The 14569-nt window shown below is 34.5% G+C and overlaps 1 protein-coding gene across 4 annotated transcripts in view; it reads right to left on the bottom strand.

Moving 5' to 3' along the window:
• KNTC1 (kinetochore associated 1) overlaps window positions 1-14569 on the bottom strand; it is a 41447-nt gene that overhangs the window by 21538 nt on the left and 5340 nt on the right. For all 4 annotated transcript variants that reach the window (XM_056326176.1, XM_056326188.1, XM_056326185.1 and 1 more), the window contains exons 12-34: window positions 13378-13432; window positions 12606-12704; window positions 11505-11548; window positions 11334-11399; window positions 11165-11240; window positions 10398-10523; window positions 10215-10304; window positions 9616-9681; window positions 9058-9119; window positions 8525-8636; window positions 7630-7773; window positions 7358-7414; window positions 7174-7275; window positions 5962-6075; window positions 5314-5457; window positions 4923-5021; window positions 4369-4472; window positions 4134-4239; window positions 3273-3407; window positions 2044-2163; window positions 1178-1247; window positions 1035-1102; window positions 175-467 (exon numbers count right to left, since the gene is read on the bottom strand). In XM_056326176.1, the coding sequence (XP_056182151.1) occupies window positions 175-467; window positions 1035-1102; window positions 1178-1247; window positions 2044-2163; window positions 3273-3407; window positions 4134-4239; window positions 4369-4472; window positions 4923-5021; window positions 5314-5457; window positions 5962-6075; window positions 7174-7275; window positions 7358-7414; window positions 7630-7773; window positions 8525-8636; window positions 9058-9119; window positions 9616-9681; window positions 10215-10304; window positions 10398-10523; window positions 11165-11240; window positions 11334-11399; window positions 11505-11548; window positions 12606-12704; window positions 13378-13432 (2352 nt within the window). The remainder of the gene's footprint in view (window positions 1-174; window positions 468-1034; window positions 1103-1177; window positions 1248-2043; window positions 2164-3272; window positions 3408-4133; window positions 4240-4368; window positions 4473-4922; window positions 5022-5313; window positions 5458-5961; window positions 6076-7173; window positions 7276-7357; window positions 7415-7629; window positions 7774-8524; window positions 8637-9057; window positions 9120-9615; window positions 9682-10214; window positions 10305-10397; window positions 10524-11164; window positions 11241-11333; window positions 11400-11504; window positions 11549-12605; window positions 12705-13377; window positions 13433-14569) is intronic.

The raw sequence follows: 14569 nt of genomic DNA, 5'->3' as shown, positions 1-14569 counted from the left end.
TCAGTATTGCATACAAGCAATATAAACATATTTCTTAAACACTCATTTTTAGGCAAAAACCTAAAACAAAATATGATTTCCTTTGCTCTACATTTACTTTTTTCTGCAAAGTATCAGAAATAGTGCAGAAAAGCCCATTAAAAGTTATAATCTTGAAAACCTTTGCAGTTTTACCTGCATATTTTTACAGCATCTTCAACTTTTCCAGCATCTAGTGCTCTCAAGACCAGTTTTTCTCCCAGTTCTTGCTCTGACCTTTGCAGGAGCACAGCCAGTCTGTGCAACCTTGATTCAGTACAACGGTTCTTGGTTTTACCATCTTCTGAATTATAATTAATTGTTTGCACTTTTCTAGACTTTGACAGAGATCTGACAGTTACATAAGCTTTTATGTGATTCTCAAGAAGCCTAGACATCATTGAAGGGTTCCTAAATTCTTCAACTGAAAGAAAAATATCAAAATCTTCCTGCAACAACAACAAAAAAATTATATATTTGTATTCATGTAACTTCTTTTAAAAATATTGCGGGTTTTTTTGTTAAAAAGTTTATTTCCTGTTTCATTCTTAGAGGAATACTTGCAGTATGAAGTTGACTTTACTAGTGTCTACCAACTGATTTATGTAATAAAGTAGAGAATATCGCTAGACAGTAGGTAAAGCAAAATAAAAAAAACCCTAAAGGATATTGCATGCTCAAATGCTGCATTAAATAATTAAAGTTTACAAACCATGATAGGAACTTAATAAAATATTACAGTACCGTATTACTAAATCTTTGAAGCAATTAAGATTTCTGAGAGGGTATCTAATTTTTGGGTTTAAATGGACAACTGAATTCTACTCATTGGAAACTTTCCCAGGTACTATTTAAAGTTGCTTGATGAGCCTTAGAATCTCTTTGAAGTCAGTAATAAAAACAACCTTTGCATACAAGTTGTAAATACAATTAATTTTTAATATCATCCATGTTATAAGAACAATTATAATAACTACAGTAAATCAAAAGCAGTCTAAAACTATAAAGATACCTACCTGCAGGGTAGCAAGTGTTTCAAACATTTTCAGGTTTGCTTCACATTCATCTTTTTTCAGAGGATTGTCTGTTGGAGATGAAAAACAATTACTTCCTGCCTCCATTTACAAACAAAACATAAGATTTTAAAGTTGTGGCTTACTTCTTTGTAGGCTGAACAGGAATTTAAGGATTTCCACGAGTGTCTTAGTCATCAACATTTGCATTTTGTGCTGCAGAAAGGAAGAGGTTAATACTCTGTTTGGTCAAAATGTTGCCAGTAACAGACAGCAACCCTCAGGCTTCCACTCTATTAATAGGCAATGCTCTACAAATGTCTACAAAGCAACAATTACCAAGTCTAAGATAAAACTAGTTGAAAAAGAAGGAAACAAAGTTATTGCATATATGCATCCTTTACAGAAATAGCAAATATTTTATAGCTGTAATATGTACATATTCCACACAGTCTGTTAGCTCTCACAGGAGTTTTGAAAATATCCACCCTTCTCCCTTTGTTTGTCCTTCCCTTGCCCAGAATAACTCCCTAAATCAACTGTTAACAAAAATTCTCTTCTGGGGTTGTGAGACAGAAATGCATACTGTCACATGTGAAGCTTCAACCCACTTTGGTGCATGGCAAAGCCACACCTACAGTTTTTAAATAGATGTTTTCCAAGCAACTAAAGAAAGAACAGGAAAATAGATAGGACTAGAGGTGTAATAATCCAGCAAGATTTATAAATTATTAATTGAATTCAGATAGACATGCCACTGTGTGGAGATGCCTTTAAAAATAACACAAAAATATTACATAGTGCACAGAATCAGAATAAACCCAAGCTGGAAGAGGCTTCAGGAGGTTACCTAGGCTAACCTGTTGCTCAAAGCAGCACCAGTTCATCACTCCTTTTTGTTGGAAGACACAGTATTTACATTTGCATCCCCTACCTTTTTTTAAGCATCTGCATAAGAATAGTATTTTGAATTATTTGTGCACACACTTTACAATGTCAAATGACTTGGTACCTCTTCAGGGTTATCTGCTTTATTCTGTAATACCAGGGTTCCCCACATACTCAATCTCTCTGCAACCTTCTCAGCTTCAGCAGGAGCCAGAGATTTTAATAAAGTCAGAGATTCCTCTCCCTGGAGTGGGGTGGGGTGGGGAGAGAGAGAGGGGGGGGGGGAAAAAAAAAAAAAAAAAAAAAAAGTAAACCAGAAATAATCAAAAGAAAAGGGCATTTACTTTTGGAAAAGCAATTCATACAATGGTTACATGATGGCCACTTGGGTAAGATTAATATTCTGGGGATGAATTTCAAATCTCTTTATAAAATAGAGTTGCTATGATATGACTTCCTTAAAGTCCCTGAATAGTTTTTAATAAATCTGTAAGGCTTTCAGTAAAATCTATGTGCTTACTCACTAAGGGTTATAATAAGCAAATTAAAATGCAGTTTTGTTAAATGGCAATTATGCAATGTTTTTAAAACAGTATGATTATCAATAATCCATGTGCTAATAAGTCAGAACAAACATTAACATGAGAAAAGCTGTTTTGCAGGGGAGTTAATTTGATTCCTTTAATCAAAAAACCTCCTTTTCTTCAGCTTAAAGAGATCTCAATAAAATAACCAGGGACAGCCACAGGACATAAGGGTAATCACACCTACTATAATGCAGCAAGCAAAAGTAGATGTTTCTAGTTAGGATATCAATATAATTTAAAGATAACTTCAGGGAGTTTTTTGTTAAACTGGGACTTGAAATTAACTTGGAAGAAAACTTCATACCAACAGATAAACATTCAAAGACAACATTCAGGTGCTTTCAATACTAAAGGGGCAGGTCTGTACTCATGGGGTATGGGTGCATCAGAAGAAAGCATGTCTCAGAAGGATATATTTATTTTTTTGTTGGCAAGAAAGCAACTTGCCCCAAAACAACTGTAGCAACAGTAGTATGTGAAAATATGTAGACTTGAATTCCAAACTTGTATTGTATGTTGTGGGTCATACTTTTCATCCTTTTTTGCCACAAATGAAGGTGGCTCATGGTGTTTAAAGCTCTGACAAAGGTCTCATTTTCAATGTTAAGTATAGACAGTTATGTGTACAATTAATAGAACCGTATTTAAAAAATTCTATGTAAACCATGCGTAAGATTTCAGCAAGTAGTACAACTTGTCCCTGTTTTGAAAATAGGCCTCAGTGTCTTTAAATTCTGAGATCAATTGACATGAAGTATTTCAGTACCCTTTCTTTGTCAATCAGATCTATCATCCTCAAAATGTAGACTTCCACAGTGGGCAACATATATGCTGCTACAATTTTCAGAGCATCCTCCAAAGAAGTAGGGGTATCTTGTTTAAGAATGTATTTCACTAGCCTCTGTAAGAGATCAGATACAAACTTTAGTTTGTTGATGTACAAGGTAACAAAGGAATTAATTTTTATACACTATTTCTGCATCATGATTGTACAGCTCATACCAAGCAAGTTACCTAGAAGTTTAAAACTTGGATCTAGAGAAGGCTTGTCTAAAGCATAACTGGGAGATGATTTGGCTTGGGAAAGAGAATTATCCTGTGAACTCTAAAAATTCAGGGGACTCATCTGGCTCCACAGGATGGCAAGGAGTTTTTCCAGAAATACTCATGTTTTTCCCCCAGTAGAGGGGAAATGCTAAAAAAAACAAGCAAAAAACAAAACAACAACAAAACCCTTAAAAATATCACCAAATATTATTCACTGTGACTTTAGGAGAAACCAGATCTGAAGTCTTGAGAGGAGTTAGCCTTCCATTTTGTTAGTTTCCTCTTTTTTTTTTTTCCACCTCCCCCATACAGAAAATACTATATTATCAGTGCTGTGCTAATCAGGTTGGGCTAAACTAATCTGTTAATTTAAAAAAAAAAAAAAAAAAAAAAAAAGAGTAGGCTTTTAGACAAAAACCATGTTCCAACAGGACAAGAAAAATGGATATTGGTAACAAGTGGGAGCTACCAGTTGCTAAGATTTTTTGAAAAGTCTGGCTTCTAATACCCCATTAAAATACAAGCAGGTAAGTGTAGAGATTTTTGTTTAACAGAAATAAGAGTAATGCTGATCAATTACCATTATCATCTTCTTGTCCTTTAAAAGATTAGTATCTCTTATCCCATAGCCTCGCAAAAGCTTCTTCATCTCCATCAGTCGGTAACTTTCCTGCAGTAACTTTACTCTATGGAGAAATTAGACTATTATTAATCATCATACTACATCAGATACACAGTATTTCTCTCCTGCAAAAACAGAATTCTACTTGAAAGTACACACAAAACCAAGGCATAGACTGTGAATGTTGCCTTACTTGACGTGATTCATTTCCAAATGCTGTTTCACCAGCTGCTCCACTGCTGCACTCCACGGTACCATAGCACTATGCATTAACTGTAGAACTGCATCAAATTTCAGCTATAAAAGGAACATGAAGAGCTTAATTTTCAAAGTAAGTTACAAGGTAATCTCTTGAAGTATTGTTCACATGTGATTGATTCATTTAGACAAGCATTTTACTTCCTTGCCCAATCTTCACTTGCATAAAGGGAATTCATTTTCATAATAGATGTGTCAGTTTAGATTAGAAAATGCTTACAGTAATTTACAACATTGTAGAGCTTGAGTTTCATACATATTAAAGTTGGTGAGTTTTCCAAGTGCTGACATCAAAACTACAATTAAATTCTCAAGCAAAGAACATCACATGGGAGATTACCAGAATAGAATAAAAAGACAGTATTCTATTTGTTCCTCCTCCTACCACTCATGTAAAAGTGTACTCATATGCTTACATAAAAATTATGTGTTTCAGTCTGAACTGATGCATTAGAGCCACCTGATGCCTGTTTCATAAAATATACTTACATTTGTATCAGAGATACAGCCAATGACAGCTATTGCCTTTGCCTCCCATGCAGTTTCAAATACGGAAGTAGACCGGGTGAAACAACGTTCCAGCAAATTCTGTATATTTTGATAAAAATTATTAGGATATTTTAAATCAGAAAAGATAGGTATATAATAGAAACAAAAATTAAACTTTTTTTTTTACATTAAGGCATAGATTTGGCTATCTTCCCTTGTATCTGTTAATGCCTTATTACTGAAATAGTAACTATCAAAAAGTTCATTGACAGGATAAGCTAATCTGAAAACTGGTCCTAAAATTCAAGTGTAAATATAAATGGTCAGCAGATTTGTTTTCTGCTTACTCATGTTTAAATAGCTTTCTTCAAAAAGAAGAAAATATGGATACCTTTATATACTGTAGAAGGAGTTCATCCTTTTGTAGATTATGTTCGCACAGGTAGGGTTTTATAAACTTCTCCAAAATTGATGGGACAAGCTCTGGTGCCAAAATTTTATCAACCATGCGAAACACAATAGTAGTTGCATTTTCCTGGGCAGCAAGCAGAACATGCCATGTTAGAACATTGCACCTGTTAGTACATGATCCTTTAAATCTCTAGGAAATAATTCAGCATCCAGTGTCCATTGAAATAAATTAAATTATTTTGAGAACTAGCATCCATCTTTAACTCAAATAAAAGCTTTCTTTTACAAAGCCTCTTATTGTTCAGTTGTACTTATAATTGCTCTGTTGCTAATGCTTGCTCCATAGTATACCATCTGTAATGAACTGCAAATCATGGAGTTTACGCCATGTTTAACCCTCTTATAGTATCTTGTCACAATATGTATTTATACCAATGGTTGAAACAAAATTTGTAACAAACACAACATATCAAATAGTCTTAGCAGCTTATGAACACAAGTCTAAACAACCACTCCCCACCAGGATTCCCCTTTTGTCTGACTTAAAAATCGCATGGTACAAGATTTTTTTTCCTTCTCAGAACAATCCATTACTCAAAAGCACTTTTTGAAGTGTCTGCAGAATTACCTTTTCAAAATCACAGAGTGCCAGCCTGCAGTTGTATTTTCTGTACAGATTTATCAGCTCTTGTAAATCATTTACCAGCTTCTTTAACCTATGTACCTCTTCACAGTCACATCTCTGAAACAGTATTTAGAAGTGAAACATAAAAGACTTGCTACAATCTTCAAGACCATTAAAGGGCTGTCATAAACACGAAGAAAAATTATTCTCCACATCTCTGCTATAAGACAAGGGTAGTTGACTTATAATGCAGCAAGGAAGATTCTGGTAAGATATTAGGAAAAGATTCTAAATATAAAGACAGCAATGCGCTAGTAGCCCCTGCACAGGGAAGAGGGATGAGTGTTTCATTCCCTAAAAGTCTTAATGATTGATAAGATGAACGCGTCGCCGACATTTTCTTTGGAGTCTGAACCCTCTTTTACATGCAGTTTTCCAAGAAACCTAACAAACAATGTTGATGCCTTGCAGTCTTGAAGATTTTATAAATATACATGCTGAAATGTTACCTTTATATGGCATACAACAATGAAAATCAAGTACATGTTGAAAGTGGGACTTGGAGTAAATTTCTCTTCCTTCCATTATGCACTTTGAGTGTGGCATTCAGAAGTTTAAGACAGGAGATCTAACTAGAATGTCAGTATTTCCAATTTTTAAAATGCACAGCTGGTTAGCTTTGCGTTTTATCTTTCTCCACTTTCATACTACCACTCTTATAGGTGCTATTATACCTAGGATATATAACATACAGAATTTGTGTTTTCACAAATTCAGCATTTATAACGTTACAGCTAGCTGATTTTTAATACCTGTTTTCTCCAGGCCATAACACGTGGCAAATCGCAGTTAATTTCCAAAAATTTTGACAGAGGTGAGACATGTTTCTAATTTAAGTTCATAAGGAGTATCTTTAATGAAATTTAAGTCTTTTGTAGTACTCAGGCTTATTTGTGTGCTACAGAGTATTCAAGAATATTATTCATATTTAGACTATTAGTACATCTGTTAAAGGGTATTAAGGTTGCACTGACTTTTTTTTTTTTTAATCTTTAAACCCAAGAAGACTTGAACTGAGTTCCTTCCTTTCATGGAATTAAGTCAGTCTTCACTAAAACCAACAGGGACCTAATTATCATCTATTTCAACTTTAGCATGGAGCACATGTTCTAAAGTCTCTTAGTAGCAAATCCTTGTATTTGCTACATTTCTTACCAAAGGAGTCCACTGGCCAAAAGTTGTCAGTCCCATTTCACCTTGATTTTTACTTGTAAAAAAAAGCTCTGCCATTTGGAGTCCATTTTCTGGCCAATTTGCCTGTCCAAAAGAATTGGTATTAGCAAACTACATTACACATATTGAAACACAAGACACACAAAGTTTCTGCAGTATGACTTACCTTGTCAGTTAATTCAAGATTTCGAGCACCTTGTTCCAGCCATTTTGCTAATATTTTCTGAAAAAAACCAAACAGTTATAAGTAGAATTATGCTATCTATCAAAGCAAAATTTGCGATTAGAAATTTTTTTTACAAGATTTTAAAATATAAACTGTAGTGAAAAGAATGTCTTTAAAAGGCAGCAACAAGGTTCTGACATAAGTCTGTAGGTCTGAGTAAAACTACCTTAGCCTAAGAAAAACAAATTTTGTATTTATTAAGTCAGTCTTACCTGTCCCTGTGGCACAACTCTTCTTAAGAAAGGAACCACGACATTTTTAAGCCACAAATGTAGTTCCTTCAAAGGAACAGTGAAATGGATGGCGTTAAGCAAGTTCTCCAGCATTTTCTCATCAAAACTGCTTTCAAAATCTGCCTGAAATATTAAACAGAACCATTACAGATAATATGAATTATATGTTTATCTGATACTTTGTAAAGCTGTTTCACTAATAGGCAGAAGCAATAGATTTCACACAAAGAGGAAATCTCAGCAATTAGACAGGAATTTTATAAAAAATATAGCCTTGTTCAGAACAACTACAGCTTGGCCTTCTTAAACAAGTCCTAAGTGAATCAATTTCTTTGCAAATTGCAGTGGAAGGATCATGTCCTATTACTTCACAACTTGCTCTATAGTTCTGTCTTATTAAGAAAACAACAGTCATGGACCTGAAAGTCCTGCACTGAAGAATATAATAGCCCATAGCCACCATTATGAATGTGTCATTCAGAGTAAGGAGTCTATGTGATTATTTTTGAAGGATTTTAAGGTAGCCAGCAAACATCCACTTAAAAATTCTGAGAGCTCTGCTTGCAATAAGGTGAATGGAAAATTATAACCACCACAGAATATATCAAAAAACTGTTGTCCTTCAGACCTCAAAATATGCATTCTGACATCAGAAATACCAGTTTATTCCTAAATCAATAAAAAGTTCAGCCTTCTAAGCAGCTAGGTGAACAGGTAATCATTGTGATGATGGATGAGATTCTACCATAGACCTCTGCTTCTTTGAGGAGCTGTTTTATAACTGCATTGGTCTGATTCTGTTAAATAAGGCTGGAAAATTTCAGAGACCTTAACACCCTCCATAAATACCAAGGAAATGCCTATGCCATCTCACCTGATGCCTAAGCCAGAGGTACTGCGCACAAGATAAATTTCCTTCTTCTAGTTGAAATAGGATATTCTTGAAAATATCTTTGTTATTCAAGAATTCTGTCCAAGCAATACCACTAGAAGCAAGAGGAGGAAAAGAAACTCTGTTATTGTTGTATGTCAATACTGAAGGAGTTGGGCGGGGTGGGACAACAGACCTCAAACCTTTTCTAGGTAGTATTACATGCTGTAAGAGACAACAGTAGTGTTAGATTGTGTACGCATAAAATGACAACCCCTCCTATATATGTTAAACAAAAAAAAAAAATCTATACAAGATAGTGCATGTGAAAAAGGTATATAAATTTTCAACATACAGGATAATTCAACCTCTCTGTACTCTCCCTTCTCCACAGTAGAGGATGGTAAACTTCAGGAAGAGAAGGAAGGGTTTAAAGTTTAAATAACTAAAAAAAAACTTTTTTCTTAATTTCAATAGCACATACTTAACCATTACAATTACACTGACTCTAAATCAATGAGCAAACAGAAACAAACCTGAATTTCTCTGATCCAAAAGCTCCATAAAAAGTTGTAAGCCTTGCCTGAGCTCTCAATACCTGAAAATGCAGACAAGAGATTTAGGTCAATATCTGTCTTACTGAACAGTAATATTAGATGATTAGAATAACAATCACAAAGAGGAAGAACAGAGGAAAAGAAAGACTTTACAAGAGTTTCAGTTAATTACATATGCAAGTTTGTTTAATAAAGCATTAATCCAAATTCTCAGATGCTTCAAGCTTTACACTGATTTTCCTTGAAGGCAGATGAGGCCTGTCCAGTATACAACAGAACTAAATTAGAAACAAAATTAAATACATAAAAGCACTTAAGAAAGCTTCTTCCTCTAATTTCTGAAGCATGTGAAAATGATTCCTTCTATGACTGAAGAAGCTGCTTATTTCTGAAATCTGTCATTACTGTGGTTCTCTTTCATACTACAAAATATAAGTTCGGCTAGACTTTTAAGAAGTTCAACAGTAGCAGTTTTTAAAACTCTACATTGTAATTGTTTATCATAAGATACTCTTGGGCCAAGGAGTTTGCCCTCACCTCAGTTATGGATACTGGAGCCTCATCACATGATGGAGCAATGCTTCTATCATCTTTCTTCAAGATCTGAAAAAAATACATGAAATGGTTAGGCTGACAACTCTATGCAGAACATGCCAGATAGTACTACAAATTTAATAAGCATACAAGAAAAAACTTAGTATCTCTGTAAACTGGAGTCTGTATTTCACAGTGTTAGACTCTGACTGGATTTCTACATGCAGGATCAGACAGGTAATATGTATCTCTCTCATACTCTTTGATAAGACAGGAAAGACTAAAATAATGAAAACAGAAAAGGTGAACCATTTTGAGCTTTTAGTCCTAAAATTAGTAGTTAAAAGGGATTTAAAAAGACTACTACTCAAAACTAAAACCTGCTTTCTGATGTGAAAATGAAACTATAAGCTCGTTTTTGCCCTTAAGTAAAAGCAAGAGTGATGTTGGAACAAGCCTTGCTCCTTCTTCATACAATTTAAAATGCATTTATTTTTTGAATGACTGTAACTGGTTTGAAGATGTCCCCCATCTCAAGTTGTACAGAATCATGTAATAGGAATGGACAAGTATAAGCAATTTAAACAAATAAAACCCCTTACTCTGACTTTAGCGTAGTTCAACATTTCTTGAGTGGCTTCATACAGCGGCCATGGAGCATTTATACAGTAATCCACAACAAACCGACTATCCTGTTTGCATAAGGAAACAACTAAAATTAATTTCAAGCTCCTTTATAATTTGAATTACTTTATTAGAGAAAGAGGGTAGAAATAGAAACATACTTGAATTTTTTGCAAATTTTCTTTAGCTTCATTCACAAGATCCAGCCAGACTTCACGACTGTAAGTCCCAACAGAAGCTGAAGCTAGTTTCTCTATAATAGTGTTTGCTTTCACTTTGTATACAAGCTGTTTAAAAAAGAAACACAGTTTTCAGTTTGATGCAATTAAGTTTCAAGCAGACAGTCTTCAAATGAAAACTCTATGCTTCCATTTACAATGTTTTTGAGATAAAGTGTGTCCACTTACATTGAATGATTTCATTACAGAAATGCACTACAAATTAGTCCCTAACAATCATGGTATCTTTTTATCTTACCAGCTAGGCCTGTTTTTTTATTTAAAAAAGCAGAGGGAATATTCAAATTGCATTATTTGAATAAATCAGTTAATGAAGCCAGACTATGTGTTAATAAATGCATGTGACAATTCTTTTTTGAATTTTTTTTAGCAACAGTGCTTCCTGCTACTTAAAGGACAAATGTGCCTTCTCTAGATCTAGCTGCACTTATTTTGATCAGATGATGTACTTCTACACCACTTCTCATTGCAAGGTTTGTTAGTTACTGTAAATAAAAACATAGTTCACCACGTAGTCATCTATTTTTGAATCAGCCTTCAAGTATAGCAAATTGCTTTGTAAGGTAACATTTCTCTATATTGGTAATATTTTTAATACTTTCCCTTGGACTACAGGGCAAGATCCTTACTCCTAAGTTCAGTTATACTAATTAGTCTCCAAATGTATTTATCAAGAACAGACAACTTACCTCAACATCTAGTCCAAACTGAATAGCAAAACTCTCTGCTTCAGTGAACTTGTGTTTGTGAAGTAAGCGACTTAGCCTAGGGATGAAATTAAGTATACTACTTCAACATAAGTGCCAAACCACAGATAAGAAATATAATAATAAAATTGTGTTTCATAGAAAACATTACCTATTTTCTGGCAAGGCTTCAGTTAAACTTCTCATCACAACAATAGAAACTGGGCCTTCAGAGGATCTGAGGAAGAGAGGGAATTATGTGAACTATGAAACAACTATAATTAGAAGCAGTCTGCCATTTTTATATAATAATGGCCTAGTAAGAAACAAAACATTATCTTACATCTCATGTTTTGCATGAATTCCTTCCAAGAAGTATATGGTATCCTGTAGCATGCAATACCAGAAATCGTTAGGTGGTATGGGAAATCAATTGTAAGAAAGCACAACTGTAATGCATTAAGTGTTTCTTAATCTAGAAACAAACTATTGCCTTTCTCTCAGATAAGCATTTAAAAAAAGCCAAACAACCTAGCAAGTTACTTCCTGGACAGTTTGCACTATCTAAAATTTCTCAGGGCCTTAACTGAAGACTGAAGGTACTCTGCTATCCCAGTTGAATTACCATCAGTACACCGTTCACATTGAGTGAATCATCTCCTCAAAATTACACTCTCATTTTGTCCAAACAATAACCAGGTCACACTGTATCCATCTTCACATCATTTAGAATCTGATCTCTATGCTACATTCTACAAAGGCAATACATGCCTTGGCATTTCCCACCTTAACTTTATCATCTCAGATCAAAGAAAAGGGATTTATTAGCCATTATTTTCTCCACTATGTAACTGCATATATGATCATTTCTGTCAAGTGCTTCATACAAGGCAAGCAATTTCATCAGCTTTGCATTTTATTGTGTATCAGATCCACTACAAACACTTTCACTATTCCAATGAAGAGCTACTGCTTAGACTTCTAACTTGGTGTCCTCTCACACCCCCACTCCACTTTACCAGTCTTTATAACATTGCTAATTCATAAAGTTCTTGCTTTCTTTTTTTACCTTCTTTTGTTAAGGTCTTTAGAAGGAAGCAGTTTAAACAGTAAAAGAAGTTGTTCTCTCATCTAAAAAAAATTTCCCAAATAAACCCAGAGCATTTTTCTGTGGAAGAGAACTTAAAACTTCATACAGTATTCAGCAGCAAGAACAACTGGCAGTAGTATTAAACACTGCAGTAGACCTGGGCCTAAAATTATTTTTCTCCATCCTTTGGGGCTATCATTTAACATTTCTTTGTATAGTTCCTGCAGTTCCTAGCACAAATTGGTTCTAACTTAAGAAGAATAACACAGCACCTCTTTAATAATTATACATATTAAGACAAATACATTTCTTCAAAGAACAGCAAAAACAACAACAAAAATCATCTAAACATACTGTGTCAATCCCACTTTGAACAAGCGAAGAAACAATAGATACTTCCAAAGAATAGAGCACTTGCATAGTGGGCAATGCAAAAACCATTAGACTTCTCATCTATAAAAAAAAAAGGGAAAAGAAACAAGTAACTTTTTTTCCCCCCTCATACACTGGTGACAGAGTGATGTTTGCAGAATCATTTCTGGATTCTTAAGGAGTTAGATGGAATAGTATAAGGTTTTATGAAGAAGCAGGTCTATAATTTGAGAAAGTTTAATGAAGTTTATAGATGTTGCCTCTGTATATAAGACTATTATGTATAATTAGACATAATACAATTATGCATAACTGTACAGTTACATGAAACTGAAATTCTCTTTCAGTTAACTCTGCTGACTTTACTTAAAGGTAGATGCTGAATACAGCAGAGATACTGCTGTAAAGAAATCTGAAGATATATGAGACAATAGTAAATTTTGCTGCTCTCTCCCATCTGCCTACCATTAAAAAAAGCTAACAAACAAACCCCAAACAATCCATTAAAAAAACCCAACCATTTGCACTGGTCACCACCATAAGACATCACAATAGTCCCTCACTTGCTATATCCTAATAGATATATCCTAATATATAGGTGGTCACACTTCAGTTTTGACTTTGAGCTCCTGAGAATTCTGTTCACTCCAAATATTTAGCCATCTCCTTTTATTTTCTTCCTACCCACCGTGCTCTTTTTTTCTGAGTGACTGCATAACAACTAAGGAACAGAACACAGATACAGAGATTATACCTGTTTGTTATTTGGTACTGTCATGACAATCAGTTTAACATTGGCAAGCCCTTGCCTAAAGAACAAGAGAAGAAAAGAAGCAAAATATACTGTATAAATGTTATGTTAAAACTGTGAAATATTCTTGCTTCTGCGTTTTAGAAAATTTAGTTTTCCATGGAAACTAGTACTTCTTAAATCCCTATAGCACACCCAAAAATAACAGTGTTTTAGCATGCAGAGTGCATACAATCACATTTCTGACATTTTTAAGCTTTTCACATGGATGTAGTTCTTGTTTTTAAACTGGTACAGAGCAGTGGAAAGAGCCAAGAGTCTTGTTTTCTGATCTTAACTGCCATTAATTTATTTTGCATTTTAACCAATACACACATATAAGAATTTTGGCCTCTCCATCTCTCATCCCGGATCTGGGTTCTTCACCCAGTGTACAAGAGCCCATTCACACACAGGGTCGAGATACTTGTCATTGCATGTCTGCACAGAGATGGATGCTAGGTGGTAGACCCACAAAGCTAGCACACCTCTTAACACATAGTAAAACTTCTTATACCCTTTGAATAACCGTTGACAATCACATTTAGTCACACTTAATCTCCATTGGTTCTTACAATTACCTCCACTTAAAGGTACAGTGTTCTTGTTTTTACTGTGCATGTTCCGTGGAGTGGAGAGGGGGCTTCCTCAGTAGGGGTCGGTCGGTATTTGCTAGAGGGTGGATCTTTTAGTATGCTAATTAGGGTAGTTTACAATAGTTCCAGTAATTTTCTGTTTAGTCTCATTACCATTTGGTTCTCCTTGAATTTATCTTCTTGTGCTCTAGCTTGACTTATTTATGGTGTTTGCTCTTTTCCTCAAGGCCACATTTTGTTAACTGTTTGTAAGGATGTAACTAACATCCTGTTTTTCAAATTCTTTGTTGTTTTTCACCACAGATACTTTTTTAATTTTTTTAAAGTAAATAATTCTTGTATCACATCTGCAGAATGAACACCTTGCTATTTATCTGTCCAAAAGACAGAGTAGCTTTTTTTATAACATCAGACCTGTAAGCCATATTATAGACCTGACTTTAGACAAGTATTTCTTAAATGATACAGGTTACATGCAAGATTCCTTAACAGTAACAGATAAACCAAGAAAATGTAGAAAGTGTCCAGGTTTTCTTTTCTACAACACAGAACTAAGGACA

The sequence above is a fragment of the Falco biarmicus genome, chromosome 1, assembly GCF_023638135.1.
Source record: "Falco biarmicus isolate bFalBia1 chromosome 1, bFalBia1.pri, whole genome shotgun sequence".
NCBI classification, from domain to species: domain Eukaryota; kingdom Metazoa; phylum Chordata; class Aves; order Falconiformes; family Falconidae; genus Falco; species Falco biarmicus.
This window is presented reverse-complemented; position numbering and strand designations above follow the sequence as displayed.